The sequence below is a fragment of the Colletotrichum gloeosporioides genome (assembly GCF_011800055.1).
Source record: "Colletotrichum gloeosporioides strain Lc1 chromosome Unknown consensus_89, whole genome shotgun sequence".
Taxonomy (NCBI): domain Eukaryota; kingdom Fungi; phylum Ascomycota; class Sordariomycetes; order Glomerellales; family Glomerellaceae; genus Colletotrichum; species Colletotrichum gloeosporioides.
In genome coordinates, this window is record NW_025544734.1 from 118774 (window position 1) to 145271 (window position 26498).

At 56.4% G+C, this 26498-nt stretch overlaps 9 protein-coding genes across 9 annotated transcripts; 3 read left to right on the forward strand and 6 right to left on the reverse strand.

Moving 5' to 3' along the window:
- Positions 1-258: 258 nt before the first annotated feature.
- On the forward strand, positions 259-3328 carry GCG54_00010620 (Sexual differentiation process protein isp4; the record flags this gene model as incomplete). Its single annotated transcript, XM_045410540.1, has 9 exons — positions 259-345; positions 402-457; positions 515-675; positions 729-937; positions 994-1327; positions 1380-2174; positions 2231-2486; positions 2540-3053; positions 3113-3328. The coding sequence occupies 9 exons, from the start codon at positions 259-261 to the stop codon at positions 3326-3328; spliced, it is 2628 nt and encodes an 875-aa protein (XP_045258108.1).
- A 271-nt stretch (positions 3329-3599) lies between these two features.
- Positions 3600-4413, reverse strand: GCG54_00010621 (uncharacterized protein; the record flags this gene model as incomplete). The annotated part of the gene is made up of 4 exons (XM_045410541.1): positions 3600-3755; positions 3806-3857; positions 3906-3945; positions 3999-4413. 4 exons carry the CDS (start codon positions 4411-4413, stop codon positions 3600-3602), a joined length of 663 nt encoding a protein of 220 aa, XP_045258109.1.
- Positions 4414-5476: 1063 nt separating this feature from the next.
- GCG54_00010622 (E3 ubiquitin-protein ligase hel2) lies at positions 5477-7908 on the reverse strand (the record flags this gene model as incomplete). The annotated part of the gene is made up of 2 exons (XM_045410542.1): positions 5477-7456; positions 7507-7908. The coding sequence occupies 2 exons, from the start codon at positions 7906-7908 to the stop codon at positions 5477-5479; spliced, it is 2382 nt and encodes a 793-aa protein (XP_045258110.1).
- Positions 7909-9012: 1104 nt separating this feature from the next.
- GCG54_00010623 (Upstream activation factor subunit spp27) lies at positions 9013-10024 on the reverse strand (the record flags this gene model as incomplete). The annotated part of the gene is made up of 4 exons (XM_045410543.1): positions 9013-9201; positions 9258-9722; positions 9802-9941; positions 10012-10024. The coding sequence occupies 4 exons, from the start codon at positions 10022-10024 to the stop codon at positions 9013-9015; spliced, it is 807 nt and encodes a 268-aa protein (XP_045258111.1).
- Positions 10025-11514: 1490 nt separating this feature from the next.
- GCG54_00010624 (Retinol dehydrogenase 11) lies at positions 11515-12679 on the forward strand (the record flags this gene model as incomplete). Its single annotated transcript, XM_045410544.1, has 4 exons — positions 11515-11625; positions 11675-12271; positions 12330-12495; positions 12546-12679. 4 exons carry the CDS (start codon positions 11515-11517, stop codon positions 12677-12679), a joined length of 1008 nt encoding a protein of 335 aa, XP_045258112.1.
- A 297-nt stretch (positions 12680-12976) lies between these two features.
- GCG54_00010625 (uncharacterized protein) lies at positions 12977-14095 on the reverse strand (the record flags this gene model as incomplete). The annotated part of the gene is made up of 1 exon (XM_045410545.1): positions 12977-14095. One exon carries the CDS (start codon positions 14093-14095, stop codon positions 12977-12979), a length of 1119 nt encoding a protein of 372 aa, XP_045258113.1.
- A 1711-nt stretch (positions 14096-15806) lies between these two features.
- GCG54_00010626 (uncharacterized protein) lies at positions 15807-17091 on the reverse strand (the record flags this gene model as incomplete). The annotated part of the gene is made up of 5 exons (XM_045410546.1): positions 15807-16037; positions 16091-16189; positions 16242-16762; positions 16828-16963; positions 17014-17091. The coding sequence occupies 5 exons, from the start codon at positions 17089-17091 to the stop codon at positions 15807-15809; spliced, it is 1065 nt and encodes a 354-aa protein (XP_045258114.1).
- Positions 17092-18653: 1562 nt separating this feature from the next.
- Positions 18654-23177, forward strand: GCG54_00010627 (Extradiol ring-cleavage dioxygenase; the record flags this gene model as incomplete). Its single annotated transcript, XM_045410547.1, has 5 exons — positions 18654-19871; positions 19926-21595; positions 22156-22256; positions 22311-22622; positions 22681-23177. The coding sequence occupies 5 exons, from the start codon at positions 18654-18656 to the stop codon at positions 23175-23177; spliced, it is 3798 nt and encodes a 1265-aa protein (XP_045258115.1).
- Positions 23178-23596: 419 nt separating this feature from the next.
- On the reverse strand, positions 23597-25749 carry GCG54_00010628 (uncharacterized protein; the record flags this gene model as incomplete). The annotated part of the gene is made up of 5 exons (XM_045410548.1): positions 23597-24560; positions 24621-24997; positions 25059-25240; positions 25474-25654; positions 25729-25749. The coding sequence occupies 5 exons, from the start codon at positions 25747-25749 to the stop codon at positions 23597-23599; spliced, it is 1725 nt and encodes a 574-aa protein (XP_045258116.1).
- Between the last annotated feature and the right edge of the window lie 749 nt (positions 25750-26498).

Below are 26498 nucleotides of genomic sequence, written 5' to 3' on the forward strand. Positions count from 1 at the left end.
CCTAGACTGGGTATGCTCCCGAGAATCACCACAGAACCTTGCCACCTTTCCTACCCAGAACGAGCAGTCCAAAATGCGCAGAGCACCCGGTTGGCATCTGGGCGCCGGCGGGGTGGCACCGCTGATAAGCGTTACCGTCTTCCTCGTAATTAAAAATACTTTAATTACCGGGCCCGTCCCGGGGAGCCAGCTTCATCCTCACATGCAGTCTGTTCTTCTCTAGCCCCAACATACACGACGTTGTCGTCGAAAAACGCCATGGCGAACGAGAAGACCGAATCGCCCGTCACCCCAATTGAGATTGGGAAGACGCAGGGCGTGTTGACTGATGAGAAGATTCCAGCCGTGAGTACCATCAAGGTTGCAATATACACGAAGAGTCACTGACGTTTATATTTCAGGACTACCAAGCACAAGAGCTCCATCGCTTGGACTCCGAGGAGCATGCCTTCGAGTCGTAAGTCATCATGAACAAGACTTTGAATGCTCGAGGCCCTAGCTTACACCAAGGAAGTCAACTCAATGTCACCGAGGATGATCTCGTCGAGGCCAAGGCCATCGCCGCCACCCTCTCTCTGGAGGGCGTGCGCAAGATGATGCAGAATGTGCTCAAGATCCACGACCGTGACCCAAACTTCCCTCACAGCGTTCTCATCAAGATCCACGAATTCCTCGGTCAGTCCCTGATCCGACTCACTAGTGTCTCTGCGCAACGCTGACTGTAACAGACAATGATGATGTTATCGAGAACCCTGAGAAGCATGAGGAGATCATTTGGGAGATGAAGCTGGAGGCTGCCTTGATCACCAACAACAGCCCGTACGCCGAGGTGCGAGCCGTCGTCGACAACAAGGACGATCCGACCATGCCTTGTGGCACGATTCGGGCCTGGACCATTGGTGTCTTCTTCTCCGTCTTCCTTGCTTTCATCAACCAGGTAACATCACTTGCGCATCACATAGTGACCGAAGCACAAGCTGACAGCTGTCACAGCTCTTCAGTGTGCGCCAACCGCTGATTTCTATCGAATCCAACGTCGCCCAGCTCTTGGCCTTCCCCATCGGCAAGGCGTGGGAGAAGTGGATGCCAAACGCCATGATCCCCCTCGGCTTCGGCATCAAGCTGCCCCTCAACCCAGGCCGCTTTAACAAGAAGGAGCACATGCTCATCGCCATCATGGCCAATACCGCCAAGTCGCTGCCTTACACACAGTACATTGTCTGGACCCAGGTTCTTCCGCAGTACTTCAACCAGCCGTACGCCAAGAGCTTTGCCTATCAGATTCTGATTGCGCTGTCCACCAACTTTATTGGATACGGCCTTGCTGGTAAGTGACTGAGAACGGCTATCAATGAAGACCAGCTGCTGATATCCAACAGGGCTCACTCGACGATTCATCGTTTACCCTTCCTACTGCGTGTGGCCCGCCTCCCTCGTCACGATTGCTCTCAACTCCGCACTCCACAACGAGACAAACACCTCCGTCCCGGGCCCGTTCAAGAAACTGTACTCAATGACCCGCTACAAGTTCTTCCTCTGGTCTTTCGGCGCCATGTTCATCTACTTCTGGTTCCCCAACTACCTCTTTGAGGTCTTGACCTTCTTCAGCTGGATGACGTGGATCGCACCTAACAACCACAATCTCGAGATCACGACCGGCTTCCGCAACGGCTTGGGAATGTTCAACTTCTGGCCTACCTTTGACTGGAACGTGATGCTCTTCGACAGCGTTGACCCCCTAATGGTGCCCGCCTTCTCGACTTTCAACCGTACGCTGGGCATGTGGCTGCTCGGTTTCGTGATTATGGGTATCTACTACACCAACGCCTGGAACACGGCCTACATCCCCATCAACTCCAACCGCGTCTTCGACCACTTTGGTGAACTCTACAACGTATCGAGAGCGCTCGATGACCGCGGAATGTACGACCATGAGAAGTACATGGACTACTCGGCTGCGTACCTCGGGGCTGCCAATACCTTGGTCTACGGCTCCTTTTTCGCCCTGTACAGCGCCGCCATCACCCACGTTTGCATTTTCCACCGCTACGAAATCATGATGGGTTTCAAGAACATGTGGAACACCATCCGCCGTCGGAAAATCACCAAGGAGGGCGAGAACGATGGAGAGTACAAGGATATCCACAACCGTCTGATGGCCAACTATGCTGAAGGTAAGCATCGCGACTTGCCCTCGTCTCATGTAATGCGTTTAATAACCGAAACACAGTCTCCGAATGGTGGTACCTTGGCACCCTTCTGGTTGCTGCGGCGTTCGGCTTTGCTGGTGTTGCTGGCTGGCCCACTTACACGACCCCTGGTGTAGTCCCTTATGGTGTCTTCTTGGCCGTCGTCTTCGTCATCCCCATCGGCATTATCAAGGCCATGACTGGTATCGAGGTGACATTGAATGTCTTGGCCGAGTTTATCGGTGGCATGTGGGTTGAGGGTAATGCTCTGGCCATGAACTTCTTCAAGTCCTTCGGGTACGTTTGCAAACACACTCTTATCGATGTCTTGTTGGCTAACACTGGCACAGCTACGTCACATGCGCTCACGCAGTCCACTTCGCCAACGACTTGAAGGTAGCGCACTACCTCAAGATCCCTCCCAGACAGACCTTTGCCTGCCAGATGATCGCCACCCTAATCTCGACCTTCATCTGCACCGCCGTCATCAACTTCCAAATCAGCATTCCCAACATCTGCACCCCGCAGGCGCCGATGCGTCTCTTCTGCCCCGGCCCCAACACCTTCTTCACCGCCGCCGTCCTCTGGGGCACCATCGGGCCGATCAAGGTCTTTGGCCACCAGGGCCAGTACAACTACCTGCTGCTCGGCTTCCCCGTCGGCATCGCCCTGCCCATCATCTTCTACTACTGCGTCAAGTTTTTCCCCAAGAACCGCTACCTCCGCCAGTTCCACCCGGTTGCGCTCTTCTACGGAGGCATCAACTGGGCCCCCTACAGCTTCTCGTACGCATGGCCCGCGGTCCCCATCGCGTGGCTGTCGTGGATCTACGTGCGCAGCCGGTACCTCGCCTTCTGGTCCAAGGTACGTCTGCTTCAAGCCCCAATCTTGCTCTGGCGAACCTGGCTAACATACCCTCCTAGTACAACTTTGTGCTTTCGGCCTCCTTCTCCGCCGGCATCGCCATCGCCGGTATCATCATGCTCTTCACCGTCCAGTGGTTCGGCGCCGAGGTTCCCTGGTGGGGTAACGAACAGATTGGCGCTGGATGTGAGGGTTCCGCGTGTACCCTCAAGACCCTCGCCGAGGGCGAACGCTTCTACCCCTGGTGGAACCCCTCCCAGGTCCCTGCTCCCTAAGCTGCTTCATCGCTACTTGTCTCACTGGGCTTACCTGCTTTTGTTGGGCATGAAGTGATGTTGTTCGAAGGATGGATGGACTGCTGGATCATCGTCTTGTCTACATTCACACCGCGCTCATTGAATCATTTTCACGTTTCACGACTGGATGAGGGATGGAGGCGAGTTTTATAAAAGATGTTGATTCTTGATTCCCCACATGTTTGTCACTAGAGGGCTCCTCTCTTTTCAACAGCACCATGATAGCAATCACTGAATACCACTCGTAAACTTACGCCGGACTCTGAAGGGTGACTGACTGAATTGTGCAAGTGACTGTGGTGCCACTCACGCTTGCGCTGACTCCAGACATGGTGTAAGTCGTGGCCGAGTTGTAGTTTTGAGGCGAGCTGTTGCACCAGCTGGAGTCTGAACTTCCCTCGGATGTCTGCAAGGGATGTGAGGTGATGCAAATGAAGAACAGTCCAATCTACTTACAATGACAATGTTTTTGAATTCCAACGGGCCAAAGTCCCAAGAAACATCGTACCTAAATCGACATCAGAGAACGGATAGCTGGCGATTCACGCCTACTTACAATTCAATAGCGAAGAGAACTTGATTAAACGACTTATCGGCTAATACCACCATGTCAGGCGAAGACTCTCCACTCTCCATGATTAGAACTTACCCAACTCAAAGTCATTCACCACACTCTGGCCATTACTCTGCCTCACAACAGTCGTCGTCCATGCAGAACCATCCGCCTTGAGCGTATTCGCAAACGAAACCGTCTCCCCGCCGTACGTGTTGAACCCGCCGCCCCAGGGCAGGCTCGGGTTCGAGCAGCACCACCCGGACCCGAACCACCACGTGCCGGAGCGGCCGTCGAGCACGTTCTGGTAGACGCCCGAGTTGTCGGTGGGCTGCAGCCCGGGCCAGAGGTAGTACACCCCGGCCTGCTGCAGGGTCGGGATGACCATGTCCCCCGAGAGGGAGGTGAACTTCTGCCCGGAGGCGGGGTAGTACCGGAGGAAGTACCATGTCACTGCCGACACCGGATTGGCCAGCAGGAAGACCGATAGAAGAAAGAGGTTGCGATGCATGATTAATAGATCTCAACTTGATGCAATACTTGGGTCGAATGAAGACAGCAATTGAACCTGTCGGTTGCTTCCGACTTATTTATGTTCATCATGAAATCTCACCTGCCTCTTTTGACAAGTCCAGGGTACTGGCACATCATGGGGCACGTGTGATCAATCAAGTTGCGATAACCGTCACCACATTACCAGTTGAGGAAACCTCGATACCACCTGAGCCAGGGTGACCAGGTTATCTCCTCGAACGAAGTCACGCTGCCCTATCGGAGGTTCTTGAACCAAGCGATCCAAACCAGTTTATCGCTGCAACCTGCAAGAATCCCGTTCGGAATCATTAAAGAGATGTGCCGACTGACGCGGCAGCGGCAACAATGATAACACGACCTTCCCATCACTGTTTTGCACGGAAGTAAATCGTTCAGAGCACTCGAGAGAGACTAAGTCAAGCTTTCGTGCATTTGCAGACTGTTCTTCTCCACCGTCATATTTTCCTAGAGCCTGAGGGTACCCAGGTCTTCGCAGCATCCTGTTAATGAGAAGAAACACCGCGATCGTGTGTGAATTTCCTGGCAAGGCAGCACAGCGAATGGACCAGCCTAGAGCCTGTCGAGAAGTTTCGAATGCCAGAAACGTTGACGATTGTACAGCCGACGCAAGGCTCGAAGAAGTCCACAAGATCCTCGGGTCTCGACCCAGCGTCAACTTCGGTCAGCGTCATTGCACAAAATGTCAGTTCTCTGCTCGCCTTGTCCATGGTCGTCATCTGCGTGGGAGCCGAGCGAGTTGCGAGGCATTCTGTCACCTGAAATTGTGCGGGTCGCTATGTCATGGAAAATCGGGTGTCTATCAGGGTTCTCATTTACTCCATAGGCAGTCCCCCAGGCGCAACAATCTTAAGTTGCTCGCTACCTCATCCCATGTCTGATCTTCTTTGCTTTGTGTAGGTTGTCTGTACTTTTCCCTTCTCAAAACTCCTCGGCCCAGTACGACCGATTCCATCGGAGAACAATGCTCCCAATGTCATTTGGCAAGTCCTCGCTTCCCTCCCGTTATCCAGGCAGCGGATTTAGCCCCACTGCACAAGCACCTTCTTGCCCTTCTTCTTCTTGCCTCCAGTGGGAGCTTCATCCTCCTCCCTCTCTGAAGCGTTCTCGCTTGCCGCACCGCTTCCAGGGGCCGAACCCCAGCTGAAGCTGCTTGAGGCGCCTCCCAGGTCTCGGCGGACACCTCTGCCGCCGCCATAACCAAAGATAGTGGTAAGAGGCTTTTGAGCCGGAGGCAGGGCAGGGAAGTTATCGCCGCCAGTAGCCGGTCGGGCCTGTCGTGGTGCGGGTCCCGATGATCTGCTACCATTGCTCGCGGATGGATTGTTCGGGCCGATCCAAGACGGTCTCGGGGCTGCTGCTGACGATGAAGACGACGAGGCAGCCGGGAGAGCGGGAAAGGCGTTGGGCGGCGGGGGACGGGGCTGGGAGGAGCCAGGCACCCAGTTGGTCGTGGCAGCTGGTGTGACTGGCTTGGGGCCAGCAGCACCTGCGCGTGTGCTATTCTTGAGCCGTAGGACACGGCTAGACTGCTTCGAAGAGGGCGCAGCGGCAGGTGTGGCGGGAGAGGCGGTCGCGGCACTGGCCCAGCCGCTGGACGACGTCGTAGCTCCGTGCATACCGCCTAGACCGGGAAGAGATGGATAATCCTCGTTGATGGCTCGCCAGTCCTGCCAGGCCTTTTGCAGGGCCTCAGCCTTCTTCTTGTCTTCGAAGAGATCGGCAACTTCGCGAAGCAACGTTCCCAGAGCGTTTGACGACGTGTCTGCGAAGAGGGAGAAGAAGGCGTCGACAAGCTGAGGCGCCGTGAACTTTCCTCTCCTAAAGGACGAAATGTGTTCGCGGAAGGTGTTCATTTTCGCTTCATCCTTCTTGAGCAGGGTTTCGGCACGTTCGATGACGGACTGGTGGCGCAACATCATCGCTCGCTCTTGAGGAGGCAGTGATGAGATATCAGTGACACTTAGTTGCTCCATCGCTGTCGTCGGCAGTGCTGGAGCGGGCGCCTGACGGGAAGCTGCTGAAGGCGCAGGGGCGTTGCCTTGGCGAGAAGAAGTAGGCTGTGATGGCGCGGAGGATGAAGAAAGCTGACCGCCAAATGTTCGGTTAGAAACTGATTGTGCCGAGTGAATGGCCATTTGCCTCTGGAAAGCAAGCTCATCACGACGAAGAGGCTGAGCTGAGCTCTGAGGGATGGGATCCGCATTAGGATCTCGGCCACGGCCACGTCCTTGTCGACCGCTACCTGGTCCTCCTCCTCCTCCTCCACCACCACCCCCGCCCCGCCTCTCGTTCTCGTAACTGGGTCTGAAGTCGAAGCCGGACATGTTAACGACGCGTGCGTCTCTGCGGACGTCCTTGGAAAGAGAGTCGGCATGTTCAGCCAGCTGGTGCGCCTTCAGGTCCATCTCAGACTCGAACACCACGAACTTCTTTTCCAAACACTCCCTGTCGAGACATGGGAAGTGGTCCTTCTCGAAGTGCTTCTCTAATGCAGGGTAGTTCACAAAGTAGTGGGGGTGTCTCGAGTCTCTTCGGTCGCAGAGGAAACATCTCTCGTGCTTCTCGCGGCAATGGTCAAAGAGCTTGTCGTCATCGTAGAAGCGCGATCCGCAGAATCCGCAAAGGGGATGACCTTTGAAACCAGTCTGGTCGATTGCGCCAGGCTTGTCGTCTCCGTGCCTCATGTGCTTCTCAAGCTCCTTGTCGGCGAAGAGTTCGTGCTCGTGGGTGAAAAGTTTCTTGTTGCGGGTACACAGATCGCACATCTTCCGTTGGTGAGTCGACCGCACATGTCGGTGCAAGTCTGGCCAGCCCAGGCCGGCGAAGACACAATCGTCGGCTGGGCAGTTATATCGGAGCAGAACTACAGTATCGCCAACGATTTCTTCGTTTGCATATCGAATACCGATGTTACTGTCGAAACTCGTGATGTCGGCGTCGGAATATTCTTCGTATCGCTTGGTTGCGTCTTCGGTGAAGATCACAAAGGGAGAGGGTGTCTTGGCTCAAGTCAGCTTCCGTAGTTCCGCTGGACACAGAGATGACTTACTCTGCAGTGAGGGCAGTCTTTGGTCTTGTACAAAGCTCTCATACGCAGACCGCAGATATGGCACGTCTTGTGGTTGCATGGCGCAATGGAGTGGAACTTGATGGGCTCTGCGCAGATGAAGCACACCTCGCCGTCGGTGCTAGCAGTATCGTCGGCGTCTGCTGCGGCGCGAGCAACCGGCTTGGACTCAGGCTTGGGGGCAGCTTGCGGCAAGCTTGCATCCTTGGACTGAGCAGCGGCACCCGCGTTGTTGCCGCCTCGACCACGACCGCTCCTCTGTCCACCTCGGCCGCGAGATCCAGCATTACCTCCACCACCACCGCCGCCGCCGCGGCCTCTGCCACGGTTGCGATTGCCCCGCGAGGGGTTTGAGGATTCAGTAGACACTTGGGCGTCCGCCATGGAGATCGTCGTTGTTTGGTGACTTGTTCTGGGTAGAGGTATGGTATCGGATGCGCCTTGTCGGGTGGGGGCTCGGTTAAGGCTGACGATTGCTCCGTTTGCCGTTGCGCGAAAAGTGTCGCTGATGGAATCGGGATGGTTATCGAGGGATATGAAGCTGGCTTCCGGTGCGCGGGGCAGTATTCGGGAAGCTGAGCAGCAGTCAATTGAAAATGAGGGTAAGGTAGTTCGAGGGAAGCAAGAGAAAGACGGCGCGGACGGTTTTATTCGGGTGCCGCGAGACGAGGGAGGTCCAAATTAATGATTATGTGTGGCTCCCAAAGGAACTTGCATTGGTGGATGCCAGCAGAGAGGATGGCGGGGTCCAGCAAAAGGTCCCCTGCCGGGGAGCAAAAAGAGAAAAAAAAAGGCCTGCCGGGGATTCTCCGGTTCTCGCTTCTCGGTGTGCGTCATTCACCCCTGCAACGCGCTGCGTCCGGTTGACAGCTGGTAGAAGCTTCGGGTGGGGTGCTATGATTACATAAGACGTTGGTTGGAATCAGCTCTCGTAACGCATCGAGTCACCGGCCAACGTTGACGTTGGTAGTGTGTGTGGCGTTGATGTTTAAGTGGCAGTGCCTATTGTATTGAAGCTATGAAATATCTAATTTAGTTCGAACGTCCAGGAACTCCAGCACGTATGCAAAGTGACTCACCTTGGAGCTGCGTCTTCTGCTTAATCTTTCTCGTGTATGGTGGTCTTTGGCATTAGCTGGATTCCATCACTGTCACCGAGCCTCACCAATGCCGATCAAGTTTAGACAGATTGGAGACTAAGACTAGTGTCGGCCTAGTATCTCAAGGCCGAGCAGGTCAGACTCTCCCCTGCGCATAGCTGCGAGTTCAAACGCAGCAGCGTTTCCTGGTGTTGCCCATATGGGGCAAACCATGTCTTATGACGGTGCCATCCACAAACTCTTCTACTGGAACCATCGCGAACCTGTTCAATTGCTGCCGTTTCCCCCATGCCCGACCAAAGAACCCTTAAAATCTGCTGAGCCCAAACCAGAAAGACGCCTGTATTTACACCCACAACCGCCACCCCACTCTGCTGCAGTCTCGGCCTTACTCAGCTTCGACTGGGTAGAGATGGCTGCCGATCATCTTGTTCATCTGGAACATGTCCACCTTGGGCACCTTGAATATGGCTTGCATTTTGTCGTCACAAAGAATCTGTCGCTTGTTTTCGGGGTCCTGCAGGTCGTTCCCCTTGATATGCTCCCAAAGCTTCTTGACCACTTGCGGACGGGACAACTGGCGAAACATGTTAGAGCCTGAAGAAGTGGCCAAGTGCGGTTAGCTGGACATACCTGTTGCTCGCCAACCAGCTCCGCCAGGGGAGAGCTCAAGTTGAACGGCTTTTGGAAACCACCACCGGCCTTGCGCTTAGGCGCCTCGCCTCCCTCGACGTCGCTGTCGTCCCCGTCGCGAACCTTGGTTGCGCTCTTCTTCTTGGGAGCAGTCCTCTTCTTCTTGGTGTTTGACTTGTTGGTCGCCCCGTTGCCGCCGCGGGTCGTCCGCCCTCTGGCCATGCGGTTCTCCTGAGCCTGCAGCTCGGCAGCGAGCTTGGCATCTGCGTCCTCTGACGAATCCTCGCGCTTTTGCTTCTTGCGGACAGGAGACACGGACACTTGTATTTCGCCATCGCCGTCGACCTCGTCGTCATCGTAACCGTTGGCCTCACGTTTATGGGGAGGGCTTGCGGATTGATCGTTGCCGTCTGGTGAGCCGGAGATGGCGTCGAAGCGCTCTTCGATCAGCGCCTTGATAGCATCCTGCAGCGGGAAAAGTCAGCCTATGCCCGACGGTGCTGTTCACGCGAGTCGCCCGAACGTGGTATGTGTGCCTAGGTACCTTCTGAGCACTGAGATCCTTTCCGCCAAGGGCCTTCTCCAGACCTTGGCGAATCTTTTTCCGGGTGACGGTGGTGAGGTCCGCTGTCGCAAGGATGCCGTCGACAATGGAGGTGTAGCGAGACTCCTCCTCTGCGTTGACTGTAGAAAGTGATGTTAGCGAGGGGGACCCGACTGATACACAAGCGATGGGAAAGGGATGGGTACGCACGTGGGCTAGACATGATGTCGCCGGGCTGACCACAATATTTATGCACCGATATGTATGTTGTAGATGCGTCGGCAGCCGATCCGGGCCGTTCCTTTCTGTATGATGCACGTCCGGTCGTGATATATCGGTGAGATGTAAATATGCTGGCGGGAGCCGCAGGTAGATGGCAGGCAGGAAGAGGGAAGGCGAGAGTTGGGTGAGCTTGTAACCTATGGTCAAAGCATCTCTTGTGATGGAAGTAGAAGCTGCGACGGGCTACGGCAAAGGAACGTTGCTGGATGAGGGAGGTGGAGCACAGCGCAATCCACGCCTTTGGTCGTATCGCGGCGTCGGGTCGGGGGCGCATCAACCCGCGAGAAATGGACGGACGGGACGCACAAGGCTGAAAGGGGACCGACGGACGATCGTTAGTGGGGCGTGGATGCCAAGGCGGGAGGTGGAAAGACGTGAAGATGCCGTTGCTCGAGTGCGCGACGCGGACGAGGTAGAGATGCTGAGGACCGCTTCAATCCGGTGCAGGGCAGAGTTGGATGCGACGATGAGGCCGTGACGAGGAGGCGTGCAGCGGTGTCGGTGGCAGCGGTAGCGGTGGTGGTGGTGTTGTTGTGATGCACAATCAGAAGGTGGCCAGTGACCTGGGATGGTGAGGCTCTCTTTCCGTTAGGCTATCCGTAGTAGGGATCCGTACGGCGTAAGGTGGTAGGTTGTTTGGTTGGTTTGGCTGTTCTCCTGCAGCGAGCGAGACTCCTCCTAACCGGCCTCTAGCGTGGTCTCTTGTTTCCTTCTGGCCAACGGGATTCAAGCGCAACAATCGTGTGGCTGGAGAGAGAGGAAAGGCCGAACACAACTCGCTGGCTCACACAAAAAAGTGGTCTTTGGTCTTGCATTAGACGTTGGCTCGAGCTCTGGCAGTCCAGACCACTGCGCCGTGCCAATCACGGCTGCGAATTGGCTCCCGCCCCATGTCCCACGGCACCCGTCGGCAGCCCCCCCCACACAAGCACTTCGGGCTTCCTGTGTAGCTGGTGTGCCTTAGGTAAGCATGGAGGCTGAGATGCATCACGTGGCTCGGCTCCGGGGAATTCAAAGGTTGACTTGCCGACGACTTACATAAGCGCCCGATCCCGTACATTCGTGGATCTCGGTGTCAGCATCATGTCCTCCAACCACACCTCGGTGGCCCTCGCCAATCACGTCCTATTTCTTCGGTGAACGGGCTACTCTCTTGCCTGAATTGGCAGCACCCTCGTCGTCTGCCAAACGGGTGCTCCACTCTTGGCTTAGCTTCGGTCCAATGGCCTCCCTGGTAGCCAACGAGGAAGTCATGTCCCGGCAGTCGGTGTGATCTTGGACCCTTCCTCTGATGTTCTTGGATTGAACATTGATGACGTCGCTGATGCATCTATCTCTCTGAACCACTGTGTAGTCGAACAAACGCCAGCATCAATCGCCCTTCAATCTCCTCAGATCATAGCGCAGCGCCGTCGCGAGGGACACTTCATCATGTCGCTCCTATGGGTTCCCACTATGCTGAACCCTTTTAGCATGCTCACCCAGGCCTTCCCCCCGCATCCGCAGTTCACAGAGAAAGACATTGCCGATCTCACCGGAAGGGTCAGTCGCTCTCAACCCCACACGCACGGCATCGTCTCACGTCGTACAGGTATGCATCGTAACGGGTGCCAACACGGGCGTTGGCAAGGAGGTCGCGCAGATCCTCTACTCCAAAAACGCTACCGTCTACGCCACATCGCGCTCCGAAGAGAAAGGACGCGCTGCCATCGCCTCCATCAAGGAAGCAATTCCCGACTCCAAGGGCAAGCTCGAACTGCTGACCCTTGATCTGGCCGACCTGACCACCGTGAAGCCGGCAGCCAAGACGTTCCTCGCCAAAGAAAGGCAGCTTCACCTCCTCATCAACAATGCCGGCGTCATGATGCCACCGCAGGGCAGCCAGACCGCCCAAGGCTACGAACTCCAGCTGGGCACGAACTGCGTCGGGCCCTTCCTCTTCACCAAGTTGCTCACGCCCACTCTGGTGGGGACGGCCAAGACGGCGCCTAAGGACAGTGTGCGTGTCGTCTGGGTGGCGAGCTCTGCTACCGAAGTCCTCTCACCAACTCCCGCCATTGAGATTGACAATCTCGACTACAAGAGGGATAGACTCAAAGAGGTCAAGTATGGAATCAGCAAAGCGGGGAATTACTTCCACTCGACAGAGTTCGCAAAGCGACACAAGGCCGATGGCGTGATCAGTGTGGTAAGAGCCGACGTGCGAGTGTGATCAAGCCAGAGGACGGAATCTGACATTCGAATAGGCGTTGAATCCCGGAAACCTAAAATCCGACCTGGACCGTCACATCACTGCTTTTATCCCCCGATTCTTTAGGAAGACTACAACGTATCCTCCAATCTACGGGGCTTACACGGAGCTCTTTGCCGCTGTTTCGCCAGACGTCACCATCGAAAAGACTGGAGACTGGAGTAAGTGTCTGCTAGAATCAAAATTGAGTCAGGCTAATTCAACAATGCAGTTGCTCCCTGGGGCCGCTTCTACTCGATCAGGAGCGACTTGGTTGAAAGCTCCAAGTCTCGCGAGGAAGGCGGCACTGGCCTTGCCGAGGACTTTTGGAAATGGACTGAACAACAGGTCGAAAACTATCTTTAACGCCAGAACGAACCTTTGAAAGCGTCGTTGGGCATGGCTCATATACCCAAATCCTAATTAGCAGCAGACCGCAGCTCTAGTCACCCGCAGTCACCTGTAACTGAAGAAGACAGATTCGTCACTGAAGAATATATTCAAAACTAAGTCCAATAGGCACAGTGCCAAAGTCTCTATGTGCAAAAAAGATATGTACATCAGAATGGGGGCGCGCTCCTCCTCGCCTCAACGTCCCGGCTGATTACGTCCGGAGAACTTGGAGGCTTGTCTCATGATTGGTCTATGTCGTTAACGACCTGCTTACTGGCGCTGCTGCTTGGTGCTGCGGCGGCGGCGGCGACGGCACGCGGGCTTAGCAGAGGCCGAGGCGGCGGGAGCAGAGCTGGTGGTCGCGGCAGCCGGGGTGGTGGCAGCGGGAGCAGAGGGCTCCTCAGAGACAACGGGGGCAGCGGAAGAGACGGGGGTGGCGGCCGGGGCAGAGCTGGCGGGCTCAGAGACGACAGGGGCGGCAGACGAGGTGGCAGCAGCGCTGGAGGTGGGAGCGGCGGCGGCGGGAGCAGAGGTGGCAGCAGGGGCGGAGGTGGCGGCAGGGGCAGCAGAGGAGGCAGGGGCGGCGGAGCCAGAGTCGGAAGATCCGGAGCCGACGGCGGTGGTGATGTCGCCGTCCTCGATGTAGACACCGGAGAAGTAGAAGTCCTCGGTCTCGTCGGGGTAGCCGTCGCGGGGGAGCTCGAGGACACCGACGTGCCAGTCGGCGCCGTTGCTGGAGGCGGAGGCCTTGACGGGGGCGACGATCTGCTTCAGGGCGTCGGAGCCGGTGGAGTGCCAGAAACCGACGGAGCCGCCGTCGAAGTCGATCTCGTAGGCGACGTTGTGCCAGACGTCGGCCTCCCAGGTGACGTTCCACTGGGTGGTGCCGCCGACGACCCAGCGGAGGAGGGGGTCCTCGGTGCCGGAGGCGCCGCTCTGCCAGCCGGACTTCAGCTCGACGAAGTGGCTCTCGAAGAAGGCGATCTGGTGCTCCTTGCTCAGGGAGGGGGCGTTGGTGTCGCTGCGCTTGAGGCTGAAGTGGTAGTACTTCTTGCCGGAGCCGATGGCCTCCTTGGTCTGGGGGATAAGCTCGGTGCGGCGCATGGTCTGGCCGTTCCAGAAGGAGGTGCTGGTCAGGGAGATCTTGGCGCCCTGCTTGGAGCCGGTGTCGGCGGGGTTCTTGAAGTCCTCGGAGAGGTTAACGTAGTCGGTGGTGGCGCCGGAGCCGTGGATGTAGTACTGGTAGGCGCCGACCTGGTTGCTCCAGGACCACTTGTCGAGGTCGCTGGAGGTGGTCATGTCGTTGAAACGGCCGTCCCAGACGATGGCACCCTGGGCCTGGGTGGCCAGCAGAGCCGCGCTGGCGATGTTGACGGTGCTGAACTTCATTTTTGCGGTTGGTATTGGTGTTTGTTTGTCTGAAGAGACTTGTGGTGTAAGTGAATGTGTGTGTGCTGTTGCCTGAACCGACCCGGTCGGCTTGGAGAAAGCTTGAATGAACGAATGGAAGGGATGAGTGAAGAAAGAGAGGACGCAGGTCGCAGCAATCGATGCCTTGGCCGTGCTTCTAGAAGTTCAGTGGACGAGAGAATGAAGTTTTAAGCTCAAAAGCCAAGGGGGAGGGAAGAGAAGGGGTGGCACACGCTGGCGGCCACACTTCTTTATGTAGGACATTGATTTTCCTCTCTCACGGTGGCCCTTGATGGGACGAACCGAACATCGAAGGCCGTTTCGCTCCGTGATTCCCAGAAGGGAGATGACCCCGCAGGCCTAGCTGCGAGGAATAGAGTAGAGTGGCCTCCTTTGGGGGGATTGGGGCCTGCAGAAGCCACTCTGTCGGACGGCAAGGCTACCCGGTTCAGCGGGTGCTGGAGGGATCATGACATTGAGTTGTGTGTCTGCTTGGGTGTTTCTCCGTGCAGCCGAGGAAGGGAACAAATTAGATTGCGGAGTTGTGCCTGGCTTCAGGTGAGGCCATGGGCCATGAGGCCACGCCATACCGCAGCAAGATGCATGCAGGTACGGATAGGATCCCAGGCACGGCGGCAAGGTCAGCGTTTATTGCCAAGTTGCAGGCCATGGGAACGAGAGCCGAAGCCTGAAGGGGGATCGCGACGACCAACAGGCCGGGCAGGGCCTGGACTGGACTGGACGGACGGGCTTTGACCCCCCCAAAGAGCCCAAGTCTGTCTCCCAGCAGGGCGGCAGAGCGAGAGAAATCATCAAGGGTTGGCGGTGGGCGCTTTGCATAGATGAAGGCGAGTCCACATCTCGTTTGCGCCTTGTATGGGAGAGAAAGCAGGTCGATGCAGGGGGCTGTTTAAAAGTGACAGAAGTGAAGCTTTTCCCCTGGGAAATTTCCACGGAGGGCGGAGCGGGGCCACTAGACTCGATCGGGGGGCCTTTCCAGACGCTGTGAACACTGCGAGCCCGGTGGGCGCGCCCCTATTCGGCACGACCGGGAACACCCTGAGCCAGTTCATCCCAAAAGTCAATTCATTCGATTCCCAGCGCTGTGTTTGACCGGTTGTTGTTGGTGGAAGATGATTCAAGCGTATTTTGACTCTGGAAGCCGACGAAGCCATCTGCCTTGCTACCGGCCACCCTGACCATAGCACGGAACAAACAATTAGCAGCAGATGATGATTGTCATGCATAGGTAGTAGAGACTAGAGACATGTTCAGGTCGACACCATTGGTGTGTTTTCGGTTATCGCTTCAACACAACAGCGGCACAACCCAAGCGGGAGATCGCCCAATAACAACAGGCATTTCCGTAAATCGGGCCCGACAATCCGAAGCGCCCACATCGCGCCCCCGGTTTTGTGTTGCGCACCGCTGTGTCCTGACCTGCGCTGCGGGCCTTGAGTCGGCTCCGGCGCACCCGTCGTCAGATTCAAATATCTCAACATCCCCGATGGCACAATTGGCTAGCGCGTCAGACTGTTAATCTGGAGGTTGGTGGTTCGAGCCCACCTCGGGGAGATTCGGTGGTTAAATTCCATTCAAGTCGTTGATGATTTCTTTTTACCTCTCTGTCTTTTTTGCTAATAGTGTCTTTACCGGTCATCATCTACCTGTCTCCCACGGTACTTCTTGCTCATGACCGCAAATACTCGCAGGCGCCCTTACCCCAGCGCGTCGCCCCCTTGTACACCCACATGCCCGGCGCGTTGCCACTTCGCAAACCCTCAATGGCGTCAGCGACCTGCGGCCCAATGCCTTCATTCTTGATCTCCTCCAGCGGCGTCATGTAAGTCTTGAAACTGAACATGATGGCGCCCGTCTTAGGCAACCTGGTCAAGGTCTGCAATTCCTGTCTAAGACGGGTCTTGACTCCGTTAGCTGCGCTATTCTCTCTGGCGTGAAGGCTGGTCTGCGAACCTTGCTGATATCAATCTCCTCGTCCTCCTGCGGCTTGTCGCCGTCGTAAATGTGCAATCCGCTGGGACTGAAGAGCCTTTCGCTCGTCGAGATAGACCACTACCGCGCTGAATCAGTCCAAGCCCACCCATTAGACAACTTGATGACTTACATTCATTCGCTTGACGCTCTTTCCCACCTGCAATCGGCTAAAGAATCGTTCCATGCTGGCCCCGATCTTCTCGTACGACGGCACGGGCGTGTGGATGTCCTTCAGCAACTTGCCCAGTTTGTCCGAAGGGTCAAAGCCTGCTGGATGACAGCAGATGAACGCGACTGCGCGGTGGCCTTCTGGTGTCTCGATCAGTAGGAAGATGTCATCCTCGATGGTTTCTCCCAGGGCTTGAAGCGCAGCGTTGGGATCTTGCGGGGGCGTCAGAGGCAGCGATGTCTTAGTGACCTTGTTGTAGAACTCCTGGCCGTCTTCAGACAGAGAAAACATTGTCGGGAACCGTGTTGGCAAGTACTCTCCGAGCAAATACGTGTATGTCTCGTGGAGAGCGGGTATGCCTTCGGGCACAGCCCCAAGCACTGTGGGTGCGTGCTGCTTGATAGTCTCGCGGCGCTCGTTGACGCGATCTAGGTAGTTGCTGTCCATGATGACCAGGTCGTCTGGTGTACTGCCCTGGATGGCTACGAGAGAAGACGGTCAATATGAGGACGAGGCGCCTTAAAAGACTGGACGGGCTCCGGCTTACCCATGGTGATGTGGTAGACTGGCTTAAAAGGACGATGCTTGTCCGGTGGTGTCTGTTCCCAGTTGAAACATTTCAGAGGCGTGATGCCAGCTGCGCTGTCCGTCTTCTCTGATGGTAGAGGCCCATGGGATACTTTCTGGACTTCGGTCAGAGACTTGCCGGGTGAAGGATGTTCAACACGCTCACTTTGTTTAGGGACCGTCCTCTCCATCTCCACACAGAGAAGATGGCAACGGCCAACGCCAACGCCGCGAGGAAGAACATGTCTGGATAATATTTCCTTTAATCTGGATGCCTGCGTTGTGGTCCGAAAGAAGTTGAAATAAGTCTTTTCGTTCCAACAAGTGATATAAGTGTTCGATCAAAGCGATTGCAGACGTGACTCAACTCGTTCAGCAACCCGAGTAAGGTGAGGGTCCCTGATATACGTCGATGGCCTAAGCCAAGATAGAGCGTTATCGGCCCAACCAGCTGGGTCTCTGGCCGCCCCTCCACCAAAAGGCTAGTTTCCCTATCAAGCTATCCCACGCGTGAGTATGTCACTCAGGACAAACTTTCCAAATACGGATGCTCGAATGAGACCACCGGCCACTGAGTGGTTGGACGAACTCGGGACTTGCGTTCGGTCGGTCAACAAGGCGCCTTTGACATCCAGTGACCACATCGCAGAAGATAACATCAGCTTGCATTTAGCAACACTCATCTGCAACAGTTTCAGATTCAATCGCAAGTATCGACCGGGTTCCGGGCGAGACATCTCGTCCGCGGGGTACATAGTTGGTCATGGCGCTGGACTATTCCCCGCACGCCACGCTGGCAAACGGCCTGGGATGACCTCTCTTGCGCCTCATCGTGTCGTTGCTGGACCGCTATCCGATAGCTTGTACGTAATAATAGCTGGGCATCGCCTGCGACCGGTTGTTGCTGGTCCTCTACTTGTCGCCCTGCGCGGGAAGGTCATTGATGGAACATATCGAGAAGGCCTTTCTTGTCAATGATGAATGATCGGTTGCTTCCAATAGTGCCGATTCAGTCGGACACAGACATATTGCACTCTCATAGCGGCCATTTCCTCACTCAGATCAACGACTGATTGCTGATGCTATGACTTTCAGATGATGGCAAAGTGATGCATGAGATGGAAACAAGCGGCGAACAGATACAGTATTGGGCTCAGTGGTATGAAAGATCGAGCATCATCAGCTTTCAGCAACTGTCAAATCGGCCTGCAGGATGGCTATTTACTAGAGATGAAGTTGAGCGCTACTCAGAGTCATCAAGAGACGCGGTGCGATTTACGACCCCGCGAACGTGATAAGATAAGATAAAGACAAGATGCATCGGAACTTACAAGCCGACGTGAAGAACTGACCTAACCTTGTTCAAATAGCCGGCTTAGATAAGCAAAGCTTATCAGGGCAGCTACGTAATCAGACGAGCTCCAAAAGTCAATGGAACAGGGGTGAGCTCCTCATTCGGCTCCACGCTCTCACCATCATCCATGTCATTGACCATTCAGAACGCCGAAGTCGCGACCGAACGGCGCTGATAGCGGCCCCTCCAGCGTTCCAAAGGTTCCCAGAGCTCTCTCTTTTCGCCGGCGATGCCTGCATTCTGGGTTTGAAACGCCGGCCGATTATCCTGCCGGCCCGTTTGTCACCTTCTGCTTCGGGCAAGGGACCATCGCATCCCTTGAGAGCTCCTCGGCAGCAGTACGAAAGGTAACAATTCGTACTTAGCCTGACTCGGACCCCAACTTTCCCACCTTCGCAACCTGAGCTCTTGATCCAAGCGTAGTCGACGAACAACAGCTCTTGGTCGTCAACATGGATCCAGAGAAGAGCGGCCTTCCGCCTTACAGCGATGATCCGTCATTTACGGGCTCGCGGCGTTCGGCACCCCGTCGCCATCACCACCACATGCGCTCGAAGCGATGGTTGCGGCCCAGCCGTAGCATGAAGCTTATCGTGTTGGCGCTCGGCTTCATCGCATTCGCTCAATGGAAGCAACTCTCCTTCCTGCCTACCAGCAAGCCATCCAGCAATCTCTCAGCTGCACGCCTGCAGCAAGATCTCGCGACGTGTGCCAAGCTCCGGCACAAGCCCCAGGACCCAATCGGCCTCGGTCGCGAGAAGAACGCACGATACGTCGACGGTCAGAAGCCTACTCTCATCCGGAATGCCACCATCTGGGTGGGCGAGCCCGCCGAGGGAACTTCCCCCGAAGACGACCGCGCCGGCAAGGGCTACTCCTGGGTCACCGCCGATGTTCTCGTTAACTACGGTCTGATCCAAAAGGTAGAGGCCGACATCTCGCTCGACTCCCTGCCTAAAGACACCCAGATCTGGGATGCCAAGGGCCGACAGCTGACCAGCGGCATTATCGACATGCACTCACACGCTGGTGTTGGAGCTCTGCCCGAGCTCAACGGCAACCAGGACGTTAACGAAATGTCCAACGACATCACGCCGTACGTGCGCTCCATCGATGGCCTCAACCCCCTCGACCCGCAGATCCAGGTCATCAAGTCTGGCGGCGTCACGACCTCGCTGGTTCTGCCCGGCTCTGGCAACAACATCGGCGGCGAGGCCTACGTTATCAAGCACGCCGTCGGCAAGCCTGACGGCCGCACCGAGTTTTCGGCGGAGGACATGCTGGCCGATCCCGACCGTAACTGGCGCTACATGAAGATGGCTTGCGGAGAGAATGCGAAGCGTGTCTATGGAAAGGTCGGCCACAGTCCCTTTTCTCGTCTTGGCGAGAGCTGGGAGTTCCGCCACGCCTTTGAGCAGGCCGCGAAGCTTGTCCGCGACCAGGACGACTGGTGTGACGCCGCTGAAAAGCTCGGCGTTGAGTCCCAGGGCTCTTACCTGCCTCAGGACCTGAAGTGGGAGAGTCTCAGCGCTGCGCTCCGCGGCCAAGTGCACATCAACACGCATTGCTACACGATTCCCGATTTGGAGGCGTTCGTTGACCACACGAACGAGTTCAAGTTTCCTGTGCGGGCCTTCCACCATGCCCACCAGACCTACCTTGTTCCCGAGGTATGCTCAAACTACTCATCATAGCTTCGTAGACATCACTAACGATCACCGTAGATCCTGAAGCGAACTTGGGGAGGCCGAGCGCCTGCCTCGGCGCTGTTTGCCGACAACATGTACTACAAGTCTGAGTCCTATGTTGCTTCTGAGTATGCCGGCAAGATCCTTTGGGAGAACGGCCTCACCCCCGTCTACGTCAGTGACAACCCGGTCTTGAACGCTCAACACGTTCTCTTCGAGGCCGCGAAGGCTTACAAGTACGGCCTGCCATACCATGCAGCCCTTGCCAGTGTGACGTCTGCTCCCGCCGAGCTCCTGGGTCTAGGCCAGAGAATCGGCAAGATCAAGCCCGGTTTTGACGCAGATATTGCCGTGTGGGACAGTGATCCTCTCAGCGTTGGAGCCGCGCCCGTGCAGGTCTGGATCGACGGAGCATCGCAGTTTTCTGATCCTTTCGAGCTCGACAAGCCTCTCACCGGCCCCATCTCTCCTGACCCAGAGCTGGCAAAGATCGCGGAGGACACTGCCGACCTCAAGGACGTGGTCTTCACCGGAGTTGCTAACGTCTGGCTGTCCGGCGAGGAGAAGACATACAGTGATGAGTCGGTCAATGTCGTCGTCTCCAACGGCGCCATCAAGTGCATCGGTGCTTGTGCTGAAGAGGTCGCCGCTGCCAAGTCATCGTCGCAGAAGATCGTTGACTTGAAGAATGGCTACGTCACTGAGTCTTTCACCGCCTTCGGTTCCAGCATTGGCCTCAACGAGATCGACGGCGAGAGAGACACAGACAATGGCAACAGCCCCGGATTCAGTCGCGGCCTCGACGGGCTTGTTCTGGACAACAAGAAGCTCCACGTCGCACTCCGTTACGGCGTCACCAAGGCCATCTCAGCCCCCAAGTTCGCCGGTCAAGCGACCCACTCCGGAACGAGTGTTGGATTCAATACGGGTGCTCTGCATGCCCTCGAGAAGGACGCTGTCTGGACCGAGGATGTCGCGCTCCATCGCACTCTGACCCTCGACGCCAAGAGGGGCGAGAGCCCTTCCATCTCTGGCGCGATCGGTGCACTTCGTCACACTCTGTTGGAAGCAGTGGCTTCCAACGATACCGGCTCAGACCCGTTCTCAGAGGCCGTCTACCTCAAGAAGGTGGTCGACGGAGAGCTGCCCTTGGTCCTGACGATCCACAGCGCCGACGCCATCGTTGCGGCGCTGAGGGTCAAATCCGCGGTCGAGGAGGCTTTGGCTGCCAAGAGCCAGACCTCAGCATCACCAAAGCTCAAGGTCGCCATCATCGGCGGCGCGGAGTCGCATTTGGTTGCCTCTGAACTGGCCGAAGCTGGTGTGGGTGTCGTTCTGTCGCCGTTCCAGTCCTACTCGACCACCTGGGACCAGAGGCGTTCTCTCACCGGTGCACCGCTCACGAATGGCACTGCGATTGACACTTTGCTCGATGCAGGCGTCGTGGCTGCGATCGGTCTGGAGGAGGACTGGCTAATTCGCGACCTGGGCTTGCTGGCGGGCATCGCGTACAAGAACGGAGGCAGCCGGCTCAGCCAGAAGAAGGCGCTGGACTTGGTTTCCAGCAACGTCTACAAGATTCTGGGCATCGAGGAGCCGCAGGCGAGGGAGTCTCGCCACTTTGTCGTGTACGAGGGCAGCCCCTTGGAGATTGAGGGAAGAGTTCGGGCGGTTGGCAGTGGCCGTGACGCCGTGTCGGTTTTCGTGTAAGCAGATATTAGTAGGCCATCTTAGTGTAGACGGAGGCGACCGAGGGGATGGATGTAATGTCAGTGACCCCACACGGGCGAGAGGCTGCCGCCGAGATTCCGGCGCTCGGAAGTGGGTTTCCGCGCGCGCGTGTTGCGCTCGGAACGCCCTCTTTCGCATGCATGACCAGTAGCCGCATTTACGAATAGTAACCTGCACAAATTCGAAAGAAATGCGACCAGACGAGACGGTCCGTGATAAGTCAGCCCCATTTGCCGCGAGTGGTACCGGGCCGGGGCCTCACTCAGACACTCTCGCTCATCGTCGTCCCGCAGTACTACTTAGTAGTCCCGCGCGGGTATTACCAATCTGATCCCGGCCACAAATGACTCCGGTGTGTCAAGAAGCGACCAATCAGAGAGAGCCGATGCCACGCCAGCTGAACAGTTGCGGCTGCTACTTGAAGTTGCAGACATCCCTCTCTCAGCACAGTTGCAAAATACCCAATAAAATCAAACAAAGTTCGAATGACACAGGCTTTGCCAATTCGCCTTATAAGATCCCTACGACACCCCAGGTTTGCCTCGGCATCATCTATCCTTAAGTCAGCAAGAAAGTTCACAACGTCTACACACAATATGACACGCGCAGCAGTGGTTTGCGTCTCACACGGTGGAGGTTCGTAGGTCGTACTGATGCAGCCCTGTAGTATGTTGCTGACCATCTCACCAGGCCCCATGCCCATCCTCGGGGACCCCGGACACGCTTCAGTCACAGCATCACTCAAGAACCGCGTGCCCAAGATCTTCAAGCTCAACACCCCTGACGCCCCCAAAGCAATTCTTGTTGTTACCGCACACTGGTCTGAAAGCAGGCCGACCATCTCATCGGCCGCCAGTCACGGCCTGTACTACGACTATGGCGGTTTCCCCAGGGAAGCCTACTCGCTCAAGTACCCGGCTCCCGGATCACCAGAGATCGCCCAGGAGGTGAAGCAGGCGTTTGAAAAGGAGGGTCTATCACCAGAACTCGACTCACGACGTGGTATGTGACATCGTGCTTATGTCCTTTGATCGGATGATAGAAGGCTAACAGGTACCAGGTTGGGATCACGGCGTGTTCGTCCCCATGCTCCTTGTCAACCCCGCCGCCAACGTCCCCGTCATCCAACTCTCCGTCCTCGAATCAGAGGATCCCGAAGAGCACTTCAAAATGGGCCGTGCTCTCTCCGCGCTGAGAGACTCCAACATTGCCATCCTGGGCTCCGGCTTCGCCTCCATCCACAACCTGTACAAGATGCGCTCCCTCTTCATGGGAGACCCCAGCGGGGTTGCCAAACTAAGAAAGCAGGTCAGCGAGTTCGACAAGGAGCTCACGAGCGCCGTCCTCCAGGAGAAGAGGGAGGACAGGACAAAGGCCCTGTCGGGCTGGCGCAAGTTCAACCACAGCTACGACATGCACCCGCGCGGTGGTGCCGAGCACTTCCTGCCGCTGTTGGTATGCGCCGCGGCCGCCGAGGACGAGGTTGCAGGGGTGTACAAGGACGAATGGATGGGAGTCGACATCAAGACGTATTACTGGGGAGATGTACGTGTCTGATTAAACCTTTACTAGCCTAATATGTCTTTGATTCTATATGCTTGATTCCCGAAAGCGCCAGTTATCCCCGTCCGCGAGTTGTTTTCCAAGCGGATTACAGTACAAGTTTTGTTGAAAAAAAAGGAGAGAGAGTGAAAGAGAGCGTGATCCTTGCGTTCCCCATCTAGTCTCATAATACATCGATTCATATTCATTGCATCATTCATCCCTGAGTGTCCAAACCGAGAACACCGACGCCGAATGCTGATGAGAGAGAGAGACAGAGAGAAAGAAAATGTAGTCCAAACCGCATCAGTCGTCCATCGTTGTCAAATTACATCCTTCGCAACCTGTTTTTTTAAAAACGGAAAAACTCAAAAGGGGTAAAACGCTTTCTTAGCGAGTGATTGGGGTGAGGGAGGGGCTGGGGGTTCATATAGTCATTGATGACCGCAGAGTATCCCCATCGCGTCGGCGACGGGGTTCGAGTCCTTCTTCTCCACGACCCAGCCGGTCTGCACGTACCTGTGAAGCCAGCTGACCTCGCGTCCTCGGTGGCCGTCACAGTCACGGCATCCCTTCCGCGCCAGCTCAAGACCGATGACGCCGCCGTCGAGCAGGCCATTCTTCCCGCCGACGGTGGCCCCGAGCGCGGTCCAGCTGAGGCGCCGGTTGTCCTTCCGCGTCCGCTTCGTCTGTGCATGATTAGCCATGGCAGCGAGCTCACGTCGCTCGGCGATATCGCGGTCGATGACCATGACGTAGTCAAGCAGACTGCTGGGCGCGGACGGGGACGACGGGTCCGGGAAGAGCGCGGAGAGGTAGTCGGTCAGCAGCATGACGGGGCGCTGGTCGGGCACCCAGTGGCCCGAGGGCTGGGGGATCTGGTTGTGGATGATGTAGACGCCGCCACAGAAGCGGCCGTCGAACTTCTTGTTGACGGCGCGCAGGACGCCCATCTGCGCGAAGGGGTCGTTGGCGTAGGCGAAGTGCTCAATGTGCGGGCCGCGCTCGTCGATGACGGCCTCCTCGAAGCGGGACTTGCGGCTGTCGCCGAGGGGCACGACGAACTCTGAGGCGGCGGCGCCGAAGGTGTAGATCTCGAGCTTGTTGAGCTTCTCGGGCTGGATGTCGGCGCAGAGGCGGGCGAGGACGAGGGCCGTGGGGAGGGTGCCGTTGTTGTGGGCGAGGACGGCGACTCGGGTGACGGCGGCGTCGAGGAGGGCGGTGCGAAGTTCGGAGTAGAGCGCTCGCGAGGCTTGGGTCTGGAAGGGGAAGCAGCGTTGGATGGCCAGGAGGAGCATGTCGAAGGGGAGGCCGTATGTGGCCATCTGGATGCCGCTGAAGGACTTGCCAAAGAGGCGAGCCAGGCGGGGGAGAGTGCATTGTGAGAGATGTGTAGAGCTGGACTTTTGTGTTAGTGTTTTTCGAGCGAGGTACGAGGGACCTCCACGGAGGACTCACCTTGTTCCCATGCCGCCGATGAAGATCCACTTCTCCTCATCTTCCTCTGCCTCTGGCGTGCTGTTGCCGAACTCATCGCAGTTGACAATGATGTTGCTCCCGTTCATCAGCCAGCTGAGAGCCAAAACCAAGCTCATGGACAACGCCAGCCATGCCGCGAAGAGAATCCCCGGAAGAATCATAAACATCGGTACAGCGAGCGTGATCATTCCCACTTCAACGATGGCCAAGCTGAGCTGAACGATAATATCTTTCAGATGGCTTCGAGACAGGTGTGCGCGGTGGTTGGCGACGTGTGTCCTCAGCGATGTCATCAGCCCCGGCAGCATCTTCCACATTTCCCTGAGATCATCCTGGAGCAACGCAAACGGCTGCTTCTGTGCCAGTGGGACTGTTCCGCAAGCTCCGTCGATCAATGGCGGGATGTAAGTCACGGACGGGCCATAGTTCTTTATCGGACCGCACAAGCTCGATCTCGGTGACGTCCTCGGTGAGCTTCTTGCTGAGTTTGATAGACGGGGTGATGAGGCTGGCGAGTTGTAGGACGGAGATCTTGAAAGCCAAGGCATGCTGGGCGAGGCTGTTGGTGATCGTTTCGATGCGATGAAAGGCATCGCAGACTGATGTTGTGGGGGGGAGAGCTCCCGGAGGAGGAGGCAAACGGTTTCGGTGTTTGGATTAAAGATGTAAAGCTTTGCAGAGCAGCTTAGCTGACGGCAAAGGAATTCTTCTGATGGAAAGCTAATATGATCAACAAGCAAGCCCGAGAATGGAATCCAGGAATCGAATAATAGCAACCAGGGAGGGGTTCAGCAAAAGTGGAGGATATTCACACGCTTCGTGAGGATCTCACATGCACTTTTAACCTCTATTGCGTTTGTTTTGTTGATGTCTCGTCGTCCACGGTCTCCCTTATCATTCTTCGCCGCTCGGGCAATCTTGTTGCAGACGACGGCGCGCAGCGCTTGCGTGGTGGCGCATTCCTCGGCCAAATTCGCCCCGTGCCTTGACCATCTTAGGTTCTTAGGTGCCGCCTATTGGGAAAAGTAGTGGGAAGGTGAGAAAATGGTTTGGGAAGTTTGTTTGGAAAGTTCTTTGGCTTGTTTACTCCCGAAAAGCCCGTTGCCATGATGGATACAGCTCCGATGATTACGATGTTGGAGCAGGAACTTCCAGCTGTCGATGTCTCTTTCTCTTCACACAAGAGACAATGGGACTGGAAAGACGATGTCTCACACCTGGAACCCCACGAATAGGAGAGGGCTGGAGTCTGCAGCCTACCCGCACAAGCCGGCCTAGTCTTACCGTGCCTTGCATCCAGCAACGACCCTGCAGAAAACACGAACCATTGACTCTTGCCTCCCCATTCACCTTGGAGGAGGGGGGGAGAAAGACCGGATGGCATTGGGGCATTGGTCGCCCCGGCTGCACGGGTTCCAGAGCCGGGTCGATCCCGCTGCGGCTAAATGGCACTCTCACAGCTTGGGAATCTTGGTATGGGTCCCCGAGCAACAGCCCTAAGAGAATGGATGCACAGATGGGCAGAACCCCGTCTTCTCTCGTCTCTCTTCCTCGAATTGGGTTCAGGGTTCTCTTTCTGGTGAGCCGCAGGAGAGGGTGGTGAGCACGCACACCCAGGAGCTAGGACAGCAGCTGGAGTTGCTAGACCGCTTGCTGGGATGCTAGAACGGCACTAGACCAGATGGTATTTTCGTCCAAAGTGTGGCTCTGGGGGAGGAGAGGGGAAGAGGAGGAAGAAGGTCTTTGCTTTGCATGTGAAGCTCTGACGTTGCCTTTGTCTGTGCTTGCTGCAGTGGCTCCTGCATGGGAGCACGTCCTTCGCGCGTAAGCAACAAAGTCCGATCTCTTCTCTCCCTT